Raw genomic sequence first — 27408 nt, 5'->3', positions numbered from 1 at the left:
TCGGAATCGACGAGCCACGACCGCCAATCTATGCGCGGTAACGTTGCCCGTGAAATTTTATCTTTCGACTAACCTTTATCGCGGCCTTCTTTTTCCTTTTGTGCGAGCCATTCGGCTCGATCGGCGGCGCTTCTTTCAAATAATTCACGCGCGAGTCGATCGGCTTTACCGCGTATTATCTAGGAGAACGATGTGGCAAACAATGTCATGCGTTTCCATCAAAATATTTTTCCTGCTGACGGCCCTTGATTAATATATACTGAATAATATATTCAGCTACAAAAAAGGCATTCGTTTATTTTACGACCTTGGGGCGGAAGATAAATTACGAGAAGCATTTGCAGCCAACCAGGGGACGTTGACTGTGATTTTGCGTTGCAGCGAACGTAAAGGATTACCGCGTGTACCCGAAATTTCATTTCGCGCCTGGTACATTTCGAAAGACGCTGAAATTTGCAAGACTATCAAACGTGGTCGCTTAATCGCGCGCGAAAGAGGTCTCGTTATGTTAATGAGATTTTCGTGCGGCTAATAAGCGCGTCAATCGGAAGAAAAGGCGCCCGCGTTCAGCCGCCGAGTCCGCAGGAGAACGACACGGAAACGAGTTCGCTCGTTTCCGAGAGAAGGGGTAACCGCGACTCGATAGAGTGGCAAATGCGAGGAGAAATAGAGCGAATAGGTGGGACGATCGTATGGCGAAAAAGGCGACCGGTGAAAGGCAACTCGGGAGAAAGAGAAGAGTAGAGTCGTGGCAGGCGCGTAGATTGGCAGCTGCAGACGGAAATAGAGGCACCCGGAGCACGGATCGAGCGACAGGAACGCTCGATTGCCGGACAGACAGAGAGGGAGGAAAAAATTAAGAGCAACGAGGAGTTGAGAGCAAAGAGGACAGCGGATCGAAGTACGCGCCGCGTCGCGACCTGCCAATTCATGACCGCGTCGCGAATATCGCACTCGATCGCTGGACGCAACGACATCGAGATAACGCGAATTATCGCGCCGCCAGTCTGTCGTTGGCTTTGTTCATTCGTAAAGCAAACGGTTCCGCACGACCTAAGCGCACCGACGCGTTTCCGGGGCAAGGAATCGCCTTTCAAGAACGTGTCAATAATTTCGCGATTACGTAACCAGATGGTCAAATCGATCGGTGGGACAGGATCAGGTTAACGCAGTTCTTAGGTAAATCTCAAAATTCAACAACTATTCTCAAATTTCGAGCGAAACTAACTTGGAGCGCAGGAAACCCTAACGTAAGCTCTGAACTCGATTTATCACGTAGTTATCGAGGAATTGTTAATAGACGGTGCGTTTTAACAGAGTAACGTATAGCGGATTTGGAAACAGAGGGTTTTAATTTTATGCTTCTTCCTGAAACAGGAAAACTATATTCAAGAACTGTGCCAAAATTGGCACGAAATTATATCGAAATGTGACGAAGTAAATTTATTAATTTCTGTAAAACTGTTCACACAGTTTTTTCCCGAATGCTAATGAAGAAATAGGTTCACTTGCAAATTTTCTAGGAAGCTACGCGAAGCAGCCGACGTCGCGATATCGCACAATAGATATATTTAGACATATCAATAGCGAGCGATTATTTATTCGAATACACTAATTTATTTAATGCTAATTGTGTAAAAAAATAAATCAATGTACAAAAAGGAAAATGCACAATTGTTTGAAATTTATGGCAGGTTTGAGTCGTATTAATTCCGACTTTGATTCACTTATTCTTGTTAAGTAATTTCCTCGAGTTTGACGAATTTCCTTTGATAATTATGAATTCTAGAAATAAAATGTCGCAGTTTTATCCAATTTTCCAATGACGTATTGTACATATTTGAAATAAATTTTCACTACCATACTTTTAACGAAGATATTATTATGCAATTTACGAAGCACAATTTATTTAACGTTATAACATCTGTTAAACGAACTTATATGTCCGTCCTTACATTTTGCTTTTAATAATACTTTCCGCTTTATAACTTACATTAAACAAAACGCTACGAATGGCGACGTTGTCAAGTCCGCTACTTTAATTAATTACGTTAGTCAGTTTAATATTCTATTTTTTTTCATCGCAATTACTTATATTAACGTTTTAAAAACGAATATAGATGATGGTAAAAATTATTACTTTTACTTCCATTGTATCGTAACATTTTGATATTTATTGTTTATTAACGAACTTCAATTTGATTGAAATAGTTGGTCAAGAACTAGTCAAGAACGTGTGTCAACGCACCGCTGCTACTCGCCACGACCCGAAACTAATTTTGTAACGCGCAATTTGCGTTAAACCAGCGATTTGGATACGAACGTAGAGTGAAAAATTGGTTCGTAAATGGACGAAGAAGGCGAATCGTTTTCACGGCGATAGCAAATATCGATGGCTGAAATAAAAGTCGGCTAAATAGAAACTAAAACTTTAGCGTCACAACGCGGAATACGCTGAACCGGTTATTTACGCGGTTTTAATTAAGTCACACGGAAAGCCTCTTGCGAGCATAATATTATTCCGCGGCTGATACTATCGGTTATTTGAAAGGTGGGTAAAACGTAGAGAAGACAGTGCGGCCGACCTGAATCGTTTGGAGTATTCGACGAATCATTGTAATTAAACGTAAACAGAGCTGTAGCCGTATGCGCGTGTTTCAGAAGGAGAGGGAAAGAGAGGGGAAAAGAGAGAGAGAGAGAGAGAGAGAAACGTTGAAGAACTGTCAGTAATTGCCAGACCAAAGAGCAAAGATGAAATAGTGTTTCTTTACGGAGTAAGAGATCACAGGAGGTTCACAGGTGATTCCGTGCATAGGGAAATTCAGAAATTCCGGTAAAATTCTTAATGTAATTACGTAGGATCAAAATGAAAAGGGAGAAAGATACGTTCGATACGTCTCCGTAATTCCGTCAAAGAGGAGAAAACTTGTAACCTCTTTCGAGTGTTCTCTACGTAACCTTACAACTGCTTCTCGTTTCGCTCGTTAAAATTGCCAACCGACCAGCGATCTCTTTTTGACTCGATATTTCCAACCGACGTCGAAGACTAATCTAAAAAATGAATTCGGTACTTTTCATTTGAAAATGGACAAAGACTCGTTTACCTGGAATCCCGTTAGGAATTCAACGTGGCTACGTGCTCGTAAAAATTAATGGATCTCCTAGAGACAAAAAAATTCGCGTAATATCCCAAAGCTCTGTAGACCTTTCTCTAATCGAAAGAAAAGACTGCAGTTTGCAGGAGAATATAAACGCTTCCGGTCATTCTAAATTTATCTACGATCGCTTTCGGAAACAAAATAATCAATTTCCTTTCGACGTTACCTACACATCTTGGCGCGCACTTTACGATCAAATGAAGAGGCCTTTCACATTTCCAGACACAGTTACCAAGACTGTTTTTGTTCCGTGTCGCTCGATCCGTCTCGTAATAATCTGCCTCAGTGACGACCTGTAACGTCCGGCCTTTATTTCCGGCTCGTTCGTTCCACCATCTTTCTCGTTACCTCATCATTGCCGCACTGTTACGTTACACGTGCGCGAGTGCTCGTTCCCGCTCACCGCCTACACCCACATCCATTGTGTCACGCGTGTTCGAATAATTCGCGACGACCGGGACGCTCCGTTTATCGAACCGACTTCAGTCATTAACACCGCTGCCGTGGAAACACCGCTCGTTGCCTTTGAATATTTATATACATACTATCAACACGTACCATGGCTCTATTTGTCATTCCTTATCGCCATTTCTGTCCTCCAGCGACGTCGTGTTTTGCTTGCCAGCGAATTCTCGATCGACCCAAACGACCGTCGAAACACGCCGCCAAGACGAAGAATCGAACGCGTCGGTGGATGGTTCGACCGGTCGTTGATTTCGGGTTTCCGCACCCGGTTCGATAAACGCGACTTTAGCATGTCGGCCTTATTAGCGCGGTTAATTCGGCGAAATGAGAGAGTGGGCTAAAGGACAGGGCAAAACCGTTTGAATCGCGCATCGGTTAAGCCGAGAATGATTGCCTCTAATTCCTAGCCAGCAGAGTAACAAGAAACTTCCTAATGCTTTCAACATGTTCGCTGCTGGTCGGTATCAGAGCTGACTCGCGGTAGTCGGTTTTTGTAGGGCGCGTACCGTGGGAGCCAGTTGCCTGCTGCCTCGAATCTCCATCGCGTAAACGAAACGGTCGCGCCGGTTCCCTCCTCTTCGATTAGAGGTCCGACCAAATTCAAAAGCCATCGGTGCACGGGATACGACGCTGCAAGCTTCATTAGCGGCGAATTCGATACGTCGCTCGGTACCAGACCGCTGCGTCTCTGATAGACGCGCGTTTTACCGGCGAATCAGTGACGATAATATTTGCCGGGAAGTTATCCAGCGAAATTAACAACTCGGACTCCGAGCATCGCGCTCGACGTTGCATCGTCCATCAGCTCTACTCGGATTTGCTACACTTTTGCACTATACGACTCCGAGCGGATTACTCTTCGCTAACGCAACCTGTTCATTCGCTGGATCGCGTTTAACCGCGACACCGAGAGGCGCAACGAAATTCGCCGTGTATCTAGCGACGTCCTAAGTTAAAGCGTCGTCTAGAGACATCGGTTGATACTATGAATTCCGCGGCGGTTGTTTCAGTTTTACCACGATAGCCATCGAATCACGGGCAAGATGCAGCGAGACGAATTTAAGAGAGTAACATGTCGCTTTATTGCGAGAACAACGATAATGCGATGGCTAGGCAGCTGTGACCACGACAACGACGTTACATATCTTCTTCTAAATTCGCGTAATCTGCTCGGTGGAATAATTTCGCTAGACATCGCACCACGTGCGACCGCGTGGCAACTTCGCCAGAGTTTCGTAGTTTTCTACGAGTACCAGCTTCTGCGGCCGATATTTACATAAAATATCAATGATAGAATCAACTTGATCAAAGCGATGGATGCAAATATGGAGAAAGGCAATTTCACGAGATAATCGCACAGTCGGCCTCCCGCCACCCTTTCCTTTCCCTCCTGGTTGCTGAGTTATTCGTATTTAGAGATCCCCGCCATTGCCACGCCAAATAAAAGAGATGTTCCCTGGTTTCGCGCACACCGTCGCCTGTAAATGTGCGTACGCTTAGAACCTTAATAAACGTGCTTTCGTCACGGACGTGTATAGAAACACGAGCTGAAATTAAATGCGAGAGAGTGCAATTTCTCGACGCATTCCCCGTGGATCTATCGCGCGTTGCGTGAATTCCCTTTTATCGAAGATCCGCGTCTAGAGAGCGCACCTCGATGCTCGAGCGTCGCGAGTATCCTTCGCGGAGATGCGACTCGACGCGATGGGATGGAAATGCGCGCCAAACGAGTATATACATAGCCGTAAAGCGTAGAGGGACAAAAGGAAGTTAGGAGGTAAGGGAGGAGAAAGCAGGGAAATGGGACGCATAGCGAAAGCAAGGGTTGGCAGCGGAGAGCGGAGGTCGAAAGGAGAGCGGCGAGCTCCGACGCGACAAACTTCGAACAAGTCGAGCAGTCTGAAATCGAATGGAGTTTCGGAGACTTAGCAGAGTGAAAAATTGCAGGAGCAACTTTCACGATGCTCTGAGACCCATTAAGCGGCTCAACAAGTACGGTTCCAGTAACCGTTTTGTCCATGGACTTTGAATCGAGCCAGAGAGCGAGAAAGTGAGACTACGTGCGCGCTGTATTGGAAAAAGAAAGCAATGCAAAACGGCGCAGAGGTGGTATGGTCGAAGGGAAAATTGTTTGTCGGAATGGCGGAACGGGAGCTCCCCAAGGGGAAGAGTTCAGGCAAAAAACACCAACTAGGAAATACGCTGGTAAAGGAGCCAAATGCGACGATATCGCCCGTGCCTTTTAACCGAAGGTTGGCGAGCCGTCTCATTTACCACATTTTTTTCAGCCGGTTCTTACTCCGAACACGCTGGTTTAACGGAATGCGGAACAGTCGATTCTGCTTTTCGTTCAAATCAGCGTATCGACGACTTCGCTTGGGCGACGAATCTGATTAATTAGCTTTCCCAGGTTACAAGCGAGATACCGTTTCCCGCTTTCTGATTTTTCCCGATTTCCTCAGAAAGCGACGATGTCAAGAATGATCTCGTCCTGACTTCCTGCTTCGAGTGAACGATCAAATATTTCCAAACATCGTGTCGGGGAATATCTGTGGGAAGTCAAATATCAAAGCTACTCGACGTCGCGCGATTATTCTTCTCGATGAATATCAGATCTTCCTTCGTTTCTTCGATGTTCGATCAACGGGAGCTGCAGCGCGTTTCGACGATCCGCGTCTCACGGCGACAATAACTCTATTGTTTTTAATCCTTATGCGGAACTCATTAAGAGAGGCGATCTTTGCGATTCGCTTTCATAGAAATAGATTGTATTGTTAGCGGTATTTCCCTTTTGCCATCTTCAACCGGTGCCTCGCTCCACGATCTTTTTCAATTTCATTGAAACCTCCGGCTGCAAGTTGAATTTTTTACAGAACCAAGAATCAACGGTACCTGCTAATTTGTAACTTGTCCATAGTCGAACTCGGTAACGAGTTCGGACGCAAACGGAATTTATTTAAATGGAGGTGGTCTTGGGAAAATGGCAACGAAGCGGAGGAGCGAATGAAAGAGCGTACGGAAAAAGCTGGAAACGGGAAAGCAAGAGCGATCGCGAGGTGGCGGATAAACTGCAGAATTCTAAAAGGAGACAGGAACATTCTAATTACTCTTTATGTATTCGAATGCCGTAGTATTCGTAATTAAGCAGAGATTTTCGGACAAGTCCGATTCTGCGAGAGGTAAACTAACTATGAAAATAGTAGGGGCGAAAGGGGAATAGACCAACTGCGTTCGAGTACGAAACTTATGGAAAGAAAGTCACTTACTCGTGAAACGTGAAAGCGAACACGAACGAACAAAGCGAGTGGTGTTCGTCATTTTTTCGATGCCCTAGTCCGTTCTGCTCTAGTAGTCTAATTCGGTTTAGCTTTCCCCTCTTTCCGACCAGCATCATTCTTTTTCGCGAGATTTTCTTCGGAGAAAAGTTTCGGCAGGTCTACTTTGCGAAGACGTGCTAGAAAACTTTAGTTTTATTTCGTTTGTCGTATAAAAAAACCTGCGAGTTCGATCAATTTCTCGTCGAATTCTCTCCTTGCAGAGTAGCTCTTTCGAACAGCCGCTTTCGCATCACGTATCACAACCTACACGTCCGTCTAATTATTTGTTTACCTGTTTCTGACAGGATTCGCACTTTTCGATGTAACGCGAGTAGTAGATCGAAGAAACGTATACGGTTCCTGCCCTATGTACTTCCTGTTCCGGTATTTCCGTCGCTTCGTCGAGAGCTCGATCGTGCGTCGCCGAGCTTTTCCGTGTTTTACGCTCTAATTGGTTCATTTTCAAATTTTTTCTCGCTTCCGCTCTCGTACGAGCGTGTATAACCGCAGAGCCGAGGAATTTCGTAATAAACGCAAATCCTTGTTAAAGAGCGCGCGCGCAGCCCAAGGTGCCGTAAATTTTCGACAGCTTTAAAGGCAAACATGAAGGCTAAAAGCAGACGTAACCAAGTAAGCACAAAGTGCATACCGCGCTTTTCAGTCATCAACACTTTCGTGTTTCGTGCTCCGTCGCGTGCTACGAACGCCGTAGAAACGGCGTATTTTGACCCGTTGCAAGTCCAACTTCTCTCTGCAACGACACCGTACAGGGGACCATTCTTGCTTCATGGAAAGAGTAGGAAAGGTTAGGCTACCTAGAAATGCTCTCCGCCAAGGACACTTGTCGTTCGTGAAGCTTGGCGGATCTTCTGAGTGGAAGTCGCATCGATTAAACGCGGACCCTTCGTTCGTTTCAGATCTACCAAATTAAGAGGCGAGTTAAAATACGAAAATGTCGTCTGATCTGCCCGTTTTGGAAACGGAGAAGAAATCGGGTGTGTCGAAGATCGAGCGACTATTTCTCTTAGCATCGATCGTCTCGATCGTTACAAGCAGCGTAATCTTTGCTAGTAGTACTTTGCGAAGCGGCTTGCGAATCGACTACGTCCTACGTTTTACCACGCACGGGTCAAAAATCGAGACGAAAGTCCGTGGAAACTTCGTGGAAACGAGGCAACAGCCACTCGAACGTTAATTACGGGCCGCGCCGGTACCGTTCGATCGAACCCTGTTCTCGTACCTTTGGGTTTAGTCGCGTAGCTCAAACGGAAATGATAGTCGAACAACGGCCTACTGTTTTCCCATTTATTCGGCGAACGATTGTCGTTGGCCTATGTAAATTGAAAGCGTCCGACGAACCACGACATTTTGCAATAACGCCTTCGCGACACGATAATCGATTTATCCCTTTAAAAATGACGAACAATGCAAAATTCGGGCGAACATCGTGCAATTTTTCGATCGCGCCACGATCGTTAACCGACAACGATGTTTCCATCGAAAACGCGCTATCTGATTTGGCTTAGCTCGGAAGAATGGTAGTTAGAGGACTTCTTGCGAGCCGATTCTCGTCGGAGCTTAAAGAGATCGGAGCCAGTGAACGTTCTGCGGATGGCGCCTCGTTGATCCCGGAAATCCACGAAAAAGTCTCCACAGAGCCATAACTTTTATCCTCCAACTGCACTTTCCTACTTTTCAGATCTGGACCCGAGATAAGGAAAGCCGCGTCTTATGTTCGTTAACCTACGTTAAAGAGGACACCCGACGTTTCTTCTTTTCTCGTTGAAACGGTTTTGCGCGATTCCGCGCTTTCAGAATCTTCCCTCTTCTGTTTGTTTCAAACCTGATCGAACTTTGTCAATTTTCTCTCCTCGCTTATTATCCGTGCGTTTCTCAATCGAGCATCGTGCGAGACGCGCTCACAGAAAAACATTCTCCAAGAGACCTTTTTGTTCGTACGTACTTCTAACAAACGCGATATCTATGTGTGTCAGCGTTGCGAGCTCATTACGACCGCTGTGTAACTCGCGAAATACGTACCAAATACGAACGACCGAGTGTAAATGTCTGTGTCGTACCGTAGACTCACAATCGTACGCCGGTTCGTCGCTTCCAGCATTGAACTCACTCTATGTAAGTGCGATAAGGACCGAGTATCCTTTGAATATTCCGTTATCGTTTATACGCATCCCTTGTCAGCAGTTTCACCGTCGGAGAAGTATAACGTGGAGGGACGCGCGTACGCGCGAATGTACTACTAATTATACAGCTTTGTTTGTTACCGCTGACCGGCCACTGACCAACGTTGAATAATTCGAGGTATTTCGAACGGCGCGATACTTTGCACAGAACGTAGAGGCCGGCCGGGCCGTTTAACGAGTCCGTAATCCCTAACAAAAGGGGCTTAGCGAGCGGCAAGAGCTTAAGTATCGCGGCCGTTGCTTTAACGCGATTCCTCCGCAGAATCGATGCGATAACACTGACCGAACCAGCAATGCGGGTTAAATAAATCGATTCGATTTCAATACGCGTAACTAAACTTTAGCGAAATTCCGACTCGAGCCACGATAAACTTTTGCTTTGGAATTCTCTCCGATCGTGGATAGATCAAACCCTTCGCGTTATTGCCATTTTTATTCAATTAGCAGACTTCAGACTTCTCGCTATGCGCGATGTTTTGTGTTGGTGAAACAACTAATTTCGAATTTCAGGCGCAACACCGATGGTTCTATACATATTTACATATTTGATACATACATACATATTTGATTCTGTCTCTTGTTTAACGTTACATAGAACATGAGGTTGCAATTAATAATAGACGCTTGTGTATATATATATATACACATATAAATGTGTTTGCAAGATGTTCAAACATTCAGGCAAAACGTCACGTTGTAGATGGCTGATGTACGTTGCAGTTCGGTTGCATAAGAATTTTGACAAATATTCTCCGATCGATTTTCGTTTACTTCGTTTTCGTTGCTGCGTATATAGAAAATGACTCGTTATTCCGTTTGAAAGACTATAAAGAACAACGTATCGTTATTCGACAAGTCGTTAAAACCGAAGCATCGATAGTGTCTGATGATGACTATTGTCGTCGTAATGGACTCTAACCAAATTCACTAGATACGACGTGTTCTTATCGTTGGAACAGCAATTATCGTTGAATATTTGAAATCATACCACCTGGTAAAATAATTCGACCAAGGTTCGTCGGATAGCTGGAAGAGTATTTGCACGAGCGTACAGAACGACTTGATGCCGTCAGCTTAGCCCCACGGTATACAAGGAAGTACACTTAGAGCCGAAGACCAGGCTGAAGTACCGTACAAATCTTACCGCAGGGGTCGAGTTTCCGGTTCCGCGGAAGCACATCTACCACAATGGCCGAACGATGTCGCCCAAGAGCTCTACCACGACCCCTCGGGCCTCATGAAGTTATTGAATTAAGATTTTTCCGCGAATCTCTCGCCATTTTTCCGATCACCGATAATCGATCATTAATCTCCTCTCTCTCGGTTACACTCGCGTCGTTTAACCGAAGGTACCGTCGCGTTATCAACTTAGCCACGATAATCATTCCTGCTGATCCGAAGGGAAACGTTCCGGTAGTTCGCCATCTACCTCAAGTTTATTTTAGCAAACGACGCTGACGGTGGTTCGGTTGAATCGCACGCTCGTGGCGACGTCTCAAACTTGCTCGAAGAAAATTATTAAATGTTTACGGTAGACGGTAGATACGCGTAGGAGGATGGATGATATTTCAGGAATCGTAGAGTCGGAAGATCAACAGACGCGGCAAAGCAAGTTGGCGAGCTTTATTTCAGTGGAAAATAAGCGAAATAAGCGAAACGTTCCGGGAACCGCAGTAGCAGGAAGCGAATGCAGCGTTGCCCGCGATTCCACAGGGTTAGGTTTAGGCTGATAGAGAATTCAGCTGGCAAAAAGTTTTACAGCATAGACAAGAGAAAGCGGTGAAACGCCACTCCAGCTTTCCTACGCGACAGTTTGCTTATTTAAGCTCGGCTCAGGCAAAGCTCTCAAACTCGCTCGAACGCGGCTAAAGAAGGATGAAACATGGAACGACAGGCTCGACGAATGTTGCAGTTTGCCAATCGTAAGATCGAACTTCCAACTTAGCTACTCCACGTTCTAGCTACCGCAATCTTTGGCCTGAGTGTACGTCAGTCTTCACCGTGTAAATTGACCTTTCTCCGAATTGTATTCATCATATATTCACGCTGTTGCGCGAATAGCATCGATTCGCTATCGATTCTATCGTCGCTCAAAGTCCTCGCAAACGCACCGTGTCTTCATCGAACACGCAAACCAGTATTAGCGATCAAAGTCATCTCGTTCGCAGTACGAAATCAAATTTTAAAGTTGTTAAAACACGGTTTGGAAGGAGTTTCGTTGTTGCCGAGGTTACGATCATCCTCGCGGGATAAATTTCACGCCATCGATGCGGCAAAATTAAAAACTGCGAAAGAGGCGACACGTCGTCGGTGCGTTGCCCTTATGAAATCCTCCGCTCGCCGTTCTCTCGCTTCCAGTTGAGCGTCACAGCTACCCCGAAGCAACAAAAGTTGTACAAAACAAATACCACAAGCTCGCGGCGATGAAAGCGTTAACGGCGCATGCGAAACTTTTTGACCCTTTAGTTTTGACCGATCCTCGGATCGCGAAAGGTCTGGTTCGTCGACGTTTAGTATCTGCCTCTGTGTGTATTCGCCGCAAATTTTCTCTTCCTTCTGTCGTAGCTACTCCTTCTCCGTCCACCGAAAATGGATTCTCGTAATTCCGCAAAGCTTCTTTCTCCATCCATTATCGCGGCCCAACCAAGTCGGCGGAAAGATAAACGGAGCGCGGTTAATATATCCGAGAATGTGAAAATTACAGTTCCTTAGTTTACTCAATCATGAGCGAGAGAAAAGTCTATTGTCTTTGCTTAACGACAGCGAATCCCTTTACGTCCGTTAGGAAGGCTTCTCGTGTACCGCGTATCATTTTGAAGAAAAATGTCGTCGAGACGAGGGGCTGACTACTATTCGAACGTATCATCTACTTCTCGCCCGCTTACGTGATTACTAAAACGAGAGAGAGAGAGAGAGAGAGAGAGAGAGAGAGGAAAAAAAACAGAAAATACTCATCGTCACGAAGTGATGCCATCGTAATTCTGAAATTCCGTATATTCACGTAGCGAAGACAATAATTATCGATCGAGCAATTTATTTAACGTACCATTAGGTAATGAAATAATATTAGTAGAGACAGACATCGAGTATTCGATTTACGTAATTCCCGTGTAAAAGGGAATAGCTGAAAGCGTAATTTACCTCGTAGATGACGGATTATCCGCGAACGAGATGCGATCGCAACGTCGAACTCGTAGATTCGCGGTTCTGCGAGTTTTTATATGATGTCATCGCCATTTTCTGCGATGGGGTCGACACTAAAACCGAGCACGCGTATAAAAGTTAGCGAACATTACCGGTGCATCGCACGCGCCACGTTATATTCGGTAGGAAAAAATCGGGAGCTATTTGTAGTAGCCGCGCTGCGTCAACCGTCTCACCTTAATGCTCGTAACGTGCTCCACTAAAGCGGACGAGCGTAGTGTAAAATACGGATGAGACGCGTATATTCGCGCTTCATACCACCTACACCTGTTCATGGATATAACTAGCAGCCGTTCTCTGCTACTTCGTTGCTGTCGTTGTCGTTGGCAGGCGAAACGGTTCTACGAACCGTCGCGCAAAGCGAAACGATCGCGCTTCAAAAATCAAAAGCAGCCAACAGATTCATCAAATTTCCCTTCAAATACTCTCAAATCAAGCTGTTTTCGGATTCGTCTGTCTATTAACTCTCATTTTCGCCGAGTTTCGTCGAGCATCTGTAAATTTGATTTTCAAAAGTCTTCGCAGTTTCGTTCGTTCGCTGGTTCTCTGGGAAATGTACCACGTGCAAAACGTGTTGCTCGAACGTTCACCGTTTGCGGACAAAGCGAAACGCACGAAAGAAACACGCGTTGTCGCATCACGCTGCGTCGGATCTTACACAGTCATTTGCATATTTAACGATGAAGCGAAGGTGCGCTAAACGACCATTTTCAATTATACTCGCGAACAATGGTATACGCGCGCTGTCAGAGATACGCCAGATCATCGACGATCGAGCTGCTGACTATCGGTTCGAAATATTTTTCGTTTCGGAAAACGCAAAATGTTTACCGATGTATCTCGTTAACGGCGACGATACCGAGGAGACAGTGTAATCAGCGATCGCGTATCGCGTTTGATCTTCGAAGCTGATATCGAAAGGGTTTAACGCGTAGTTGCGTCGCCTTGTAATTTTCTATTAACGAGCCCGACCAGGCAATAATCAAAGAGACGGATCGATAAATGCGATCGAATGAATCGGTAGGTGCGTTCGAGTGTGCTAAAAGGCGAAGGAACGAGAAACGGTTGTAATTCTGCTAACTGGATGCGATGCGTTACGTTTGGTCGTCCGTAAAATTTACAGCACTTACCGTCGCGATTAATTAGTTAATCGTTAGATCGTGAAACATTGGTTCGTCGAAACAAGACGCATCGATGCGTCATCGAGGATATTCGACAGGAACGATGATTATCGTTGGAATGGAAAGGCAAAACCATACGGTATCGATTCCTGTGAACGGATTCCCGCTGTTTGTCGAACAAGCAATCCGGAGAAAGAACACAATGGGAAGCGTATTCCTGTTTGACAAGACGGGAATACGTTGCGTAAATACGTTCGTCATCGAACAGCCAGCACGGAGAAACGGTCATCGAAAATCGTCAGCGAGTAAAATACTCGTAAAGATCCGCGTGTGCTGCAAAAATGAAAGAGAGATACCAGTTGCTAGGAAACCGGCACATTCGTCGTGTCCCCTCGGAACGAAAGATTAATGAACGTATTAATAGTTGGCAACTTGGCAACGATTTTTCTGCTTCTGCTGCCGCAAAAGCTTAGTTGTTTTATGGGACAACGTTACCTCCAGGAGACACGACGCGACGTTTTCGTCCCGATGATCCGCAGCAAGAAATCGAGTCCAAGCGAACCACTTAAGAGATGACCGTAGAAAGAAACGTAGCTCGCGTTCGCGCTGAAAAGATGATATGTATGAAGCTGTAGGTGCGAACGAAGCGAAGAAAAGCGTTTCAACGACTATGGAAGCGCGTAACGAATAACCGGAAAATTGCAAATTCGTCGCGAAGATAGTTACGACGTTAATAATAAACTCACGCGATTTCTCTTTTCCTCGACAATGCGATCTTGTTGCGCGCTATTTCAATTTACAGGAACAAATACCGACACGAATTACATTTCGGTTGTTTCTGCTCGACGCCATTGGCCGCATTTCGATTCACCGAAAAATCCATAAGACAAAATTTATTGGAGACGTTGGTTGTGTCACGTCGGTTGGTTCGCGGTAGTCGCGACAACCGGAAAAAAGCCGGAAGACCCATTGTCCGGCGATGCAGCGAGTTTCCCGCGAAATATGATTTTTGCTCAACCAACTGTACGCAACGTGCGTCCGAACAATGCGGATTCACGGATCCACGACGGGTCCGAGGATTCTTCGCTTCGTCAGCGTGCAAATCCGTTTGCAGATTGCCGCCGGTGAATGGTGTCGTTCGAGCGTTCGTGCGTGCAGTCTACGGATTCGGCTAACCGCGTAATTAGCGACCGCCGATCCGAGACTTCACCGAGAAAATTTCCAACGATACACGCGATACGTCGCTAAATCGATCGATTCGTTTCGCGAACGCAGGAAAGAAATGAAAATTACAGTAAGAAATTTTAATGAAAAAACGTGGATGATGGGCCTTGTCATGGCGATACAAGCATCTTCGATTTGGAACGTTGGTCGACGTTCGTGACGCATCGACGATCGGACAAAATCGAACCCTAGTCTGGAATAAATCGGCTGGCAATGATCTCGATCGGTGTTACGCGGTGGGTAACGGATAGAGAGAGAGAGAGAGAGAGAGAGAGAGAAAGAGAGAATTTTCAGGAGAAGAGTCAGTAAAGCGTGGAGTATAGGCACACGAAAATGCGTATTCGGTGTCGTGTACCTGCGACCGACGAATCCGGTGGCTAAGTGGAACGCTATTATCGGTTCGTACGTGTGCGTTGTCACATTATTATATTCTAGCCGCGCTTGCTGCGAAATAACCAGCGATTCACGGTTTATTAACATGGTGAACGAGCACAGGTTGCCGTTTGCGTGGACAATGTTCGACCCGTTAATAATTTCATTGCGGACATCGAATCGTTTCAACGGGTTAACCGACCGCGTTACGACGACGGCGAGACCCGTGCGCATCTCGCTTTGTAGAGCCATGCTTCTCGCGAAAACTGACTGCGGAAAAATAAAAATCGTGGCTCAAACGAAACAAACGCTGTTTAGAACAGAGTTTCCACCAACGAGCTTCGGTAGGCTAGCCATTCGACCAGTTTGTTTTGCAAAACTACGTCAACTAGACTTTGAAACGACAGTGAGCAATTAAACAGATAGTCAAAGTATAGATAATTGTAAAAACTCGTACGGTACAAAGGTTAGCATACACCTGCTCGACTGCGCGCCTCGTTTAGAAGTACTGATTAAACCATTCTTTTCCAACGTAAAAGATCAAAGGTGCCACGATTAGCCGAACGTCATTAAACGATTGCGGTTACGGGACGAACCAAACGAACAAGGAAGATTGACACGCGCGATAATCGTCCTCCGTGTATCGATAAGAATCCTCTCGTGCAGCTTGCTACATCACGTGTCGTGGGAAGTACGCGAAGAAGACGATGATGATCTTGACCTTCGTTAAGCGTTGAATCAGAAAATCAACCCATCGAAAAAAATCACGGAGATTTTCCTACGTAGGAGGCAATTCGCGTGCGCCTTTGCTGTGCCGGGGAAAACAACTACGACGGGGTGGGAGATGAATTATAAAGAGACGTTCTACGGTGAGAGGTATTACAGTTACATTTTGCTCGCATGCAGCTACGAGACCGAGGGGCACGTACGACCTTCCATCGTGTCACGCGTATCTCGTGTAGTTATACTTATCAAACCGAAATTGTGTGTAGCGATCCAGCCAATCGCACGGTGCATACCTCGATCTATTCCTCATTCACGATTTAAGGTATAACGACAAACATGATCGATAATACGGCAAGTTACGAAACTTACGAGAGAAGCAAAATTGGAAGCGATTGTTGGATAATTGGCACAAAGACAATCGCCGATGATAGAGTATCGTTCGTCCGTTGTCGTTGTTCGGGACCGACGAAGAGCAGCGCGATAAAAGATTCTCGCGAAGCTGTTCTCGTCCGATTCCCGTGGTGCGCGGTTTCGCGGGAAATATAAACAATGAAATATTACTAAATCGCGGTTACAGTCGCCCGATAGCTTTCGCGAAATAACTGGATGTTAGAATAATCATTGTGTCTTACACAGTGTTGGGAAAGTACATTTTAATAACAATCGTTTTCGCGCATATTTTTTCTGCTTTATTTCTTCAGCTATTAATTCCATTGGTACACGTTGGAAATTCAGCCGGGTTAATTAGAGCTAAATTAATTAACGCAGCTCGGTTTGTTATGTCTGTATTAATTCCGTCTCGCTAATTAATGCAAATATTTATTTCCATCCAATTTTTTAATATACTTAATTTTCCCGCGCGATTATGTAAACGGTATCAAACGTATACGGGACTATTCCCCCGTTTCCGCGCGAAAGTCGACGCGAGTTTGAAACACGCGATCGAGTTGATTTCAGCGGTGCGTCCCTGACTCGGATCGACAAAAACCGGAGTCTCGTCGAGACACGAATACCTGAGCGCACGCGAAACGCCTACCAGCGATCAGCCACCGTGAGCAAATCGATCTCTCAACGCGAACATTCACGAGTCATTAACGAATCTTTCGCCGCAGCACTCTGCTCTACTACCATCCATTCGCTAGTTGGTCGGTTCGCTCGATTCCGTTTCGCTTTTCCCTTGGAGAATCGTCGCGTAACGCGGTAGGGCTTCCGATCCCGATCGATTCAATTAAATCGTTCATCGGTTATCGATCGTTCCTTTTACTCCAACTACGCGTACAATAACCTCTGTTTCGTTCTTCGTAGAATGTCGTACAACGTGTCAGTCTCGGTGGACTGTCCGGCACCATATCTCGGACCAAGCCTCGCGCAGACCTGTCCAGGATCTCAGTTTCTGACATTCATGACCCTTCTGGACACATTCGTCCGCGCCAAAGATGAAATCTCTCACCTCTGCGAACGAGTCAGACCTATCGATCCAGCCGAATACTACTACGATTTTATCGTCATCGGCGGTGAGTATACTCGATAACTCGACGATCGTGCACGTCGTTCTACGATATGCTCGATAATTTCAGTGGAGCCGGCACTAAAATTTTCACACATTCCACTCAAAGTACTGTAACGAAAGCAAGTGGCTTTCGCTGAATGATTTACATCGCGATTGTGTTTGTACTCGATTATTTACTAACGACCACTTTCTCATCGTTTAGATGCAAACAGCCTAATATCGTAATAGATTAACGAAGGGGAAACTTTTATTCTAGCAAACACGAACTAATCGGCCGTGTCCAAACGCGTTTAATTAAACTCGTTACTCGATATTCTCCATAGAAGAAATGAAATTTTCATAAAGCGTTCACCGACTATCACAGGGTTGTGGAAATCCGTTGTATCGCCAGCGTTTCACTGGACGTTCAACGTTCTCGACAAAATTCGCGACAATCTCTCTATCCTTTCCTATGCACGCGATTGATTATTCGCTTTGCGAATCGTAGGACAACTCGAGTAAGCGTATGTCATTCAATCGCAACTCGTCCCATTTGAATCTGCCTGATGTGTCCCGATTAAGATTACAATTGGAAAGTTATCCGTTCGCCCGGCCTGTCTGAGCAAGCGCAAACCCAGTACGTGTTGTTTCTCTGTTGTATGCAACCTCGAATAAAGAATGCTAGGCATTAGTTCGTATATTTGTACACGTGCGCGTTCACTCAACAATCATTAGCTAATCTTTATTAGTTTGTTTTTACGTCTTTAATTAACATTCGAGACAATTTGGCCGATGTACGAACATAAATCAAAATAAATAAATAGTCAGCAATCGGTATGGCTGCGACCAGAAGAAATTCGACGCAAGTTAAATAAATTTTAACATTTCCTGTTACTGACAGACAAAAAGAGAACGGTTAACGAAGAAAGCTTTTCCCATCGAATGCAAATGCCTTTGAATCCTGTTATGCGAGATGTATTATATTTGTTTCAAATTGATTCGTATCGGAACCGTTTCTTATAGGATGAATCGAAATTAGGTCAATAGTTTATTTACGAACGATTCAATTTAATTCGAAAGAAACGTAACGATATGGTTCTAGGTATATTTATAAGCGAACGAAACAATTTCCCCGACCCAACGCAAAGTTGGGTATTATGGGTTTAAAGAATATCTTGGGTACGTCGTACGTTGTAAAACCGGTCGGAGTAAACTGAAGCTTGGTAGAAAATAACAAAGTTTGATTAATCTTTTTTACAGCGAGGTATTATACCGTTGAAAAGAAGGTACAACCAGAGGTATATATATATAATCCAGGAAATGTAAAAATCAAAGTAGGAAAGTATCGCGAAGAGTAATAAAAGTGAGCGAAGCGGTAGCAAGAAACAAACAGTGTTTTAACGTTTTCTAAACAGCTGTAATTAGTAAACTTTGGCGACAAGTTAACTCATTACGAGCAAAACAAATGACTGTGTAACTTGTCTTGGTATGTTTAACAGGCTAAGGAAGATAGAGGAGCAGGTTGAGCTTTGCGGTGAGAGGAAAAAAGAAGCTGTAATTGGATATTTCACGAGGCGGTTGGCAAAACGGTCGCGTAAATCCGTGGCGCTAGTTCGCGGTTACCATTGCATCGTTCCGTTGGTTTGACGCTCCGAAATAATTCTCTTTGTTTCTCCTTCGCCGATTACGTTTCTTGGCCCAAATGTTTAAACACGCGCAACGTGGATCGCGAGACGAATCGAAATTTAAGTCTTCCTTTTTCTTCACTCGCAGTCGATCTGACGGAATCGGTTAAAAAAGGAAAATATCTCCTTCCTACTCGGAAAGTCGAACCTTGACATGTATTTACGATTATTGGATATCGTCGAGCATAATTACCATCATTATCTTATCCGATAGCATGGTCTTTTTTTAACGCTAAATGCTTATCTACGTAGCCATGTGATCAAGCAAAACGATGTTAACAACGATTGATCACTTATTTGTATTGTTTGTTTCCTAATTGTGCAATTCAGCTCATGGCTCGTGTGGAATTCGCGGAAACGAAAAACCGATGTTGCGATAGCTTATCGATAGCATCGAAAGAGAGCAATGAAAAAATTGGCTTAGCTCGTACGTCCGAAACAGCAAAACGAGCGTGAAAACCCACATAATTATATTTAAAGCAAATGCGCTTAGAGGCTGCATTAAACGAACACATCGTTCTTCCTATGCATATTTTAGAACGTGCAAGATTGGAGAAACGATCGAACTGTATCGCGTCGGTACATTGGATCGGAGAAACATTTTCAATCTCGGCAAACGGGCATACGCGTGGAGGTCAAACAAAATTATCGCGAATTCGAGAGCTGCAGTGGTGCTGGTTCGATCGTAATTCGTCGATTATCGCGAACGAAGCAACGCCGAAAATTCGATTCGATGGCTCGAGATCGTCGATCGTTTAGATGCGATATTAATACGAACTGTTATTCGTTCGATGAACTAGCGCGATTAGCGTGTTAATAGTTTGATTTCGTACGCCATCGTCGATCTCTTGGACGCGCCACGCCGTCTCTCACGTCCGTCGTCTGTGCTCGGCGTTACTGCGACCTTATACCACTGACAATGACGAAACAACCGATCGATTTCGTTTGCGGCTGCAGTTATACGTATTTATAATTTGGTAGATGGACTGTCTCGAGGAAGACAGGTGATCGAAAGCTCGAAGACAAGGCTCGACGAAAGTTTTTACCGATTCGCGCTGTCGCTGCAACAAGCTACGTAAACCGCGATATTTCCGTTACATAAATCGGATATGTAGAATATCGATCGCTTTCGAAGATGTAGCGATTAAGACTAGAAAGATGTTGCGGCAACGCTCGATCGCCGATGACGAAATGGACGAATCACGAACACTCGTCTGCGGATATACACGCGGGTGGCGGCAACGATGATAAAATATGCATTTCGCTAGGTCGCGTACCGCAAAATATTTTATAGTCGGCCGAGCCCGCATTTGCATAATCTCGCCGAATATTCAGCGTATCGCGCGATGAAAACGTTATTTTCTCGGTGACACTTTTCCTCGATTATACGCAATTTTTCACGTTCCTTTTTGCCCCTGGCCATCGATGCGCGGCTACGTGCAGATTAGTGTGAAATTCCTGTTCGTCGTACAGCTTCGTTCAAAAGCCGATCGAACTTGCCTCTCGATGGTCGCTGCACGCAAATATCCGTGGAATAACGTCTTTGAACGTTGCGCGACTTTTTATTCAACGACGTGGCTTTACACAAGGTAGATAGAAACGTCTTGACCGAACGGATAAAGCGTCCGCATGGTGGCGGGATATCACAGAACGATAAGCCATACCGTCGCTTCGGGGAGAAATGAGCAGGGGCTATAAAGATACAAATCGACGAGCGGAATAAGCAGCCCGGCTCTCTTTATACGCGAATGGACTCCAAGTTGCCGTTGGAACGTAAATAACGTTGCATCGTGGCCAACGTTGGGTCATGTAGGAAGATTCGCGTATTGTGGTAGCGAGTCGGCGGAAAGGAACCGGGAGTATGTTGTACGTGTATGGGGAATACGATTCTACGCGGACATAACTTAGATCGGTACGGTTCATCCGATGCCGTGGAGACATAAAGCTGCCAGGAAATCATGGGAAGTCGTGGAAACCGAAGAATAACCGAGTGCGGGGCGTTGCTTTCGATCGAGCTACTCCTTTCGGCGGCTCGGCGCGTAATAGATCGCCGTGTCGGTTATGCAACCGAGTCGGCCGTTTTTGCCCAAGCAGAACCGTTTTCACCTGCTGATCTCGTGCCGTTATAGCACTGGAGTTTGCGGAAAATGACATAGAGCTTGGGCTCTGAACACGAGAAAAACAATCTCGGCTCGTAAGAACAGGAAACTTCTTTTTCCAACGTTTACTTCTTTCCCGAACGATGACGAATCCGCGAGATCGATAGCCGATTTAGTCGCCAGTATGTAAAATCAGCCGACCCAGTCGCTCAAAGTTTCTGTCTCTCCGTCTGCCAGCTGTTCGTTTCCATCGTCCAGTTTCTTAGAAGAATCTTTTAGACACACGTGCGTCCACCTTTTCTCGATTAAGCGAGAAAGGTAGACAGAGTACGCGGGTCAAGAACATTAACGAACGAGCATAGAAACAACTTATTTTCTGCGCTATTGAGCACGATCGATCTAATCAATCGAAGAACGTTCTCGAAGAAGCATCGAATACTGCAGCTATAACCGGCTATCTCTTCTGCGATTTCATCGATGGAATCAACGATGCGCTGATTAAACAGGGAACTAATTATCGCGGTTAACCTGGCTCATCGGATTGCGCGTGGCGGTTGCGTTCCTTCGGTATTCGTTAGTCGTAATACCTCTGGGCGCGTGCAACATCGTGATTACCCCGGAATTTCTCGAAAAAGAAAATTATATGGAAATCGTTTTGACGTAAATTACTAATTGAACGAAATCGGTTAATCATTCCCGTCAATATCTTCTTTTGTCGTATAAATTCCAAACTAAGAATTCGCGATTTACATAAACGAAACGAACAATCGACTGAAACGTCAAGCGATTACGCGTTTCAGAGGATCTTCAAAGCGTACGCTATCCATTGTACAAACTTCTGATTCGATAATTAAATCTACACGAAACGACACGACGTGAAAAATCGAATCTGTGAAAAGCCTGGGGCGGGTACTATCGTTAATTAATATTAAACTCCATGAACATGTTGTTAGTCTGTTAATTACTTCGAACAGCAACGATGAGCTTGATATAATTCCGCAACAACCAAAGCTTGACGTATTAATCTTCCGAAGCGTGGGCTCATAATTACGTCTCATAAATATCTCGCTCGCAACGCGGGACTAGCGGAGCTGCGATACACATGTTTCGATGTAGCCAAAGATAAAACTAGAATATTTACGTGTTATTTGCCGTAAATAGCTATATATTTACGCTAGTTCTCTCGCTTCTCCATTTTCGTCAAGGTATGTACGCTATTTTCTTTCTGATAATATATCACATAGCGCGAACGTACGATTGCTTTAATTTGTTCCACCTTCTGCATTTACCTACTCAGTTGCGACGATATTTTTCGTGAATTAAGATAACGAATGCGATATAAATGGTCGAGTTTCCTCGAGCATTATCGCTTCTATAAAAAAATATTCATATCGAATATTATTTTACATACTTTCTTTGCATATGAATAACGATGTTCTCGCGCGCCATCTATATGTACCGATATTGCTGTTTCAGAGGATATCTCGGATAATCTGGACGTAATAGTTATATTAATGATTTGTGATCACAGAGAAATACGAATACGCTTTCTGGTTGAGGCGAACGTGCCTTCTTTTCGCCGAGAACCGATACGCGAAAGCTGCCTATTATAAAAATGAGCACTACAGTTCCTGCAAACTAGCCGTTCCCTTTTTAAGATGAAAGTACTGATCCAGGTTTTTTGCCTGCACTTCTAGCTCGCTCTTTTACTTTGCCGTTACATCGACGTGCACGCGTTTACGTATGTAGAATCACGCGTCACGTGTAAGCAACGCATTGAAACACGTTTCGCTTACCGAACCACCGTACGTGAAGCATAAACGTACACGCACGGTATAATTACTTTTACCTGTTGGCGTACCATGGTCAAGGCCTTATCGAACCACTTTCCCCGCGACTGGTGTACCGAGACGGATACTCGATGCTCCTTAGACTCGATCGGGCATAGCACTTTCATCCGTGTGATGCGAGTTTCGTACGGTCTTGATCGAGATGACGATCTTGCTAACTGTCTAATAAATGATTTCACCTGGTTTTTTCGCGTTTGATCCGTAGGGGGGACAGCCGGTTCCGTTGTGGCATCGAGGCTCAGTGATATACCGGAATGGAAAGTTTTGCTGCTCGAGGCTGGGCCAGACGAACCACCTGGTACCGATATTCCCAGCATGGTCGCTATGTTTCTAGGTAGTTTGCTGTCACGTTTTGCACCGTTTATACGAGAATCAATCGGATGAAGGAGTTGGAGAAAATTAGTTTGGTCTTGTTCGAACAGGCACAGAGATCGATTGGCAGTATCGAACCGTGAACGAAGCGAACGCCTGTCTTTCGATGGGAGGATCTTGTAGCTGGCCACGAGGCAAGAACCTTGGCGGCTCGTCAGTTCACAACGGTATGATGTATTCGCGAGGTCACGCCATGGATTACAACAACTGGGTTGCGATGGGCAACGAGGGATGGTCTTGGCAGGAGGTAAGTCCAAAGAAGAAAAAAACGACCGATCGAAAAGGTCGCTGTTAAATAAAATTTAAGTTAAACAGATGGCGTGTGCACGCACGGACGCCGATTTACTTCTAGAAATAGTTGCGAAAATAGTATCGCGTGTAGTTAACAAGAGCTATTTACCAATAATCCGCCAGTCTGATTCACGCTAATAACCCGCAGGAAACTTAGCGCGACACACTTTTCTTTCACTCTGCGATAGGTTTTGCCGTATTTCATGTGCTCGGAGAATAACACGGAGATCAATCGAGTTGGACGGAAATACCATGCAACCGACGGATTGCTCAACGTCGAGAGGTTTCCTTGGAGGCCCGACATTTCTAAAGACATCCTCGCAGCCGCGGTCGAGAGAGGATACCCGATGACGGAAGACATTAACGGTGATCAGATCATCGGGTTCACGACCGCTCAAACGATGAGCAAGAACGGAGTTCGACAGAGCAGCTCGACCGCTTTCCTCCAACCAATTCGATCCAGACGAAACCTTCAGGTCGTTCTGAATGCCACTGCCACGAAGATTATTGTCGAAAACAGGAAAGCAGTCGGTGTTCAATACTACAAAGTTAGTGTATAGCACATACATATATCCTTTGCATACGCGTCATTAATTATGAAACGATAACGCGTATCGATTTATCAGGTGAAAGATGTTCATTTGTTTCCTTTTCGATAATACATATCGCTGATGATTATGAAAATGGTGTAAGTAATAAATTATTATTCATTTGCGTTTTTACGTTCGAACGAATTAAAAAGATATTTTTCCATTACGTAAAACAGTATCTGGTAACACTTATAATAAATCTTTACATTTTTTCAATTTTATATCATTTTACAATTTTATGGGAAACTTATTCGAAAATATGATTCACGATATTAACAATGACGAATATTATTAAAAGTACAAGTTAAAAATAAACAAATTTATTTATTTATAGTATATGTTATTTTTATTATTATAGAAATCGTAATTTTGTATAATTAATTACGAATTATTGTCTGCTTCAATAACAAAATTGTCTGGTTTGGACATTTTAAGGGCTCTAAAATATTCACGATGAATCGCTGGCATATCGGGTAGTAGATCCATTATGCCTTTATATTTTTCTTTTGTCACTGGCCTTTCACTCGCGCATAATTGAGGTAACCGTGGATTACAATATAATTTTGGCTTTCGCCTTTTCGGTGAAAGGTTTAAAACATGAAATTCTGCTTCAGGGTGCATTGATATTCTGCAAAACATTGCGTATATCCGAACCTTTATTTAACGACACAATGCAAGCATATGTAATTATCTTTCTCTCACAAGTTTTCAAAATCACGCACTTACACCACTGTCAAGATCAACGTGAAATTCCTACGGATAGATACGAAAGTATATCTCCATATCGTTGGTCATTTCACAGCTAATCGACAAAAATTCTTCCATAATATAGAAACAGAAATATCGATACAGCACAAAACAAACGAAAATCTGTCTTTTTTTTCGGTCCCTTGACTTACGCTACTTCCATAATCACCAGCACGTATGGATGCTCATGGACCCACGTTAGTTTGCACAATTCTTTTTTTACTTTTATAACTTCAAACGCGTAACCGTTGTTCTCGACTAAATGGCAACGACTCGTTAAATACAGATTACCTTTATGTACGTATTTTCAGAATGGGGAACTTCGCGTTGCAAGAGCCTCGCGTGAGATAATCGTCTCTGGCGGAGCTGTCAACTCCCCTCAACTCTTATTGCTCTCTGGAATTGGACCAAAGGAGCATTTGGACGCCGTGAACGTGAACGTCGTTAAAGATCTTCCAGGTAAGCGGCCGTACATCGCCCTTGTAATTTACGAACGTCTGTTACGTTGTCGATACTTTTCGAGGAAAATACGATGTTTTTAGGAGTCGGTGAGAATCTTCACAATCACGTGTCGTACACACTGTCTTGGACCATAAATCAACCAAACGAATTCGACCTGAATTGGGCGGCAGCCTTGGAATACGTCTCTTTCCAAAAAGGGCCCATGGCGTCCACAGGTTTATCCCAATTAACGGGAATTCTACCTTCGAGCTACACCACCCCCGATCATCCTGATCTTCAGTTCTTTTTCGGTGGGTATCAAGCATCGTGTGCCACCACAGGGGAGATAGGAGCCCTCATGGACGGTGGACGTCGTAGCATAAGCATATCGCCGACGAATACTCATCCCCGTAGCAAAGGTATTTTTATCGCGTCTTGCAATTTCCTGTGTCTTGCGCTGGATTGTAAATCTATATATGTACGTTGTACGAGACTGTGCGCTCTGCATAAACGAGTCTGTTTCTCTTTCAGGAACTCTTCGGTTAGCTACCAACGATCCTCTCGCGAAACCCATAATCCATGGAAATTATTTGAGCGATCCATTGGACATGGCTATCCTCCTGGAGGGAATTCAGATAGCCTTGTCGTTCGGCAACACTACCGCTATGGCGAAATATAATATGACGCTTAGTAACCAACCTCTATCTGCTTGCTCGCAGTATCCGTTCCTAAGCAACGATTACTGGAGATGCGCCGTGCGCCAGGAAACAGGTCCAGAGAATCATCAGGCAGGCTCCTGTAAAATGGGTCCAGCCTCAGATCCGATGGCCGTTGTAGATCCGCTATTGAGAGTACATGGTATTAAAGGGTTGCGAGTCGCCGACACGTCCATCATGCCTCAAGTATTTATCTTTTTGTTTCTTCTCTTTTGTCTCTCTCTCGTGATGAATATTGCGTGGAGTCTGAGCAATGTGTTTCGATTCGAAAGGTAACGTCAAGCAACACGGGCGCTCCGGCGATCATGATCGGCGAAAGGGCAGCGGCGTTCATCAAGATGGACTGGGGTGTTAAGCCGACACAATGGTACGGGCATCGTCCATCTTCCGTATGGAAGTACTCAGCACCTCGGAAAGTCTAGCGCATAGTCACTAGCAATTTGCCATGTTTCCTAGTTCCCGTTCCACGATCGACAACTCGTTGGATCTGTTGCTTTGGGGGATCAAATACATCGACTGGGACCAGCCTATCTGGTAGTCAAGATCCTCGATCGATCTAGTCCATGATTTAGCGGGTTTCTTTCTGCAAAAGGAATTACAGTGCAGCGCTGTGCCGTGTCGTCGAGGTGCCGGCGCAACGTCACCAAAGAGACGACGCTAAAGGACGCGGAGTGCCGGCCTTTCTCCTCGAGTCGCTGCGATCCAGTCGATCGAAGCTGTGGAACGGAGAATCGACGTACACTGGCACTAGCTAATTCAACTATCGCGGATCTTGTTATTACTTTTACATTCTCCGTTCTTTCCTACGACTACTTGTTCCTGTACTTGTTCTTTCCATTTTCGCGTTACGATGTTAAGCACCTATGCGAATTCGTTTAACGTGAATTTTCACTTCTTCCACGTGTTCTATTCGTAGATAAGCATCAGTTTCGGATTTTCGAGATTTTATCGAATCGACGTTCAGGGTAAATGTATTTATCCAAATAACCTGCGTTATCTGGATCGATACGAAGGTAAATCGAAACAGTTTTACTATCATCTTTCGCGATTAAGTATTATACGTACGTACGTACGTACGTGAGTACATACGTCGCGTACAATTATAATACCTTTCACGCGTATGCTTTCCTATTAATCATACTAAACTGAAATGGCCTTAAAGCAAAAGATTCCTCGCGTTTACGAGTGTTGCCAGTCGCATAGTCGTTTATTTCATTGAACCAACGTCGAAATAGAAACATACCAAAGAGATGTAAATCGTTGTTACCGAATTAATATCAAGTCAATTGTAGCAACAATTAGTTGGCTGAATAATAATTTTAATTTGTTTTCTTTCTGCA

At 44.7% G+C, this 27408-nt stretch overlaps 2 protein-coding genes across 7 annotated transcripts in view; one reads left to right on the top strand and one right to left on the bottom strand.

Moving 5' to 3' along the window:
* The window catches only part of LOC117205103 (nephrin-like), a 252859-nt gene that overhangs the window by 170359 nt on the left and 55092 nt on the right, over positions 1-27408 (bottom strand). Inside the window, exon 1 of one of the 2 annotated variants that reach the window (XM_033443191.1) lies at positions 22911-22988. The exons of the other annotated variant lie outside the window; for it this stretch is intronic. Coding sequence (XP_033299082.1) covers positions 22911-22925 — 15 coding nt within the window. The 5' untranslated portion in view covers positions 22926-22988. Of the gene's footprint in view, positions 1-22910; positions 22989-27408 lie in introns of those variants that run through there. 2 annotated transcript variants of the gene reach the window in all.
* Positions 1155-27408, top strand: LOC117205104 (glucose dehydrogenase [FAD, quinone]-like). Of its 5 annotated transcripts, none has more exons than XM_033443197.1 (10): positions 1155-1179; positions 17094-17302; positions 23117-23245; positions 23334-23530; positions 23763-24122; positions 25223-25370; positions 25454-25771; positions 25884-26254; positions 26341-26435; positions 26525-26606. In XM_033443197.1, exons 2-10 carry the CDS (start codon positions 17095-17097, stop codon positions 26604-26606), a joined length of 1908 nt encoding a protein of 635 aa, XP_033299088.1. In that variant the 5' UTR covers positions 1155-1179; position 17094. The 5 variants fall into 5 exon arrangements, with proteins under 5 accessions (XP_033299088.1, XP_033299087.1, XP_033299085.1 ...); XM_033443196.1 differs by lacking the exon at positions 1155-1179 and adding an exon at positions 15829-15851; XM_033443194.1 differs by lacking the exon at positions 1155-1179 and adding an exon at positions 15876-15931.

Source organism: Bombus bifarius, unplaced genomic scaffold (assembly GCF_011952205.1).
Source record: "Bombus bifarius isolate JDL3187 unplaced genomic scaffold, Bbif_JDL3187 scf7180000007986, whole genome shotgun sequence".
NCBI classification, from domain to species: domain Eukaryota; kingdom Metazoa; phylum Arthropoda; class Insecta; order Hymenoptera; family Apidae; genus Bombus; species Bombus bifarius.
Note: the sequence above shows the minus strand (reverse complement) of the source record. Positions and strands in the feature narration are given on the sequence as shown.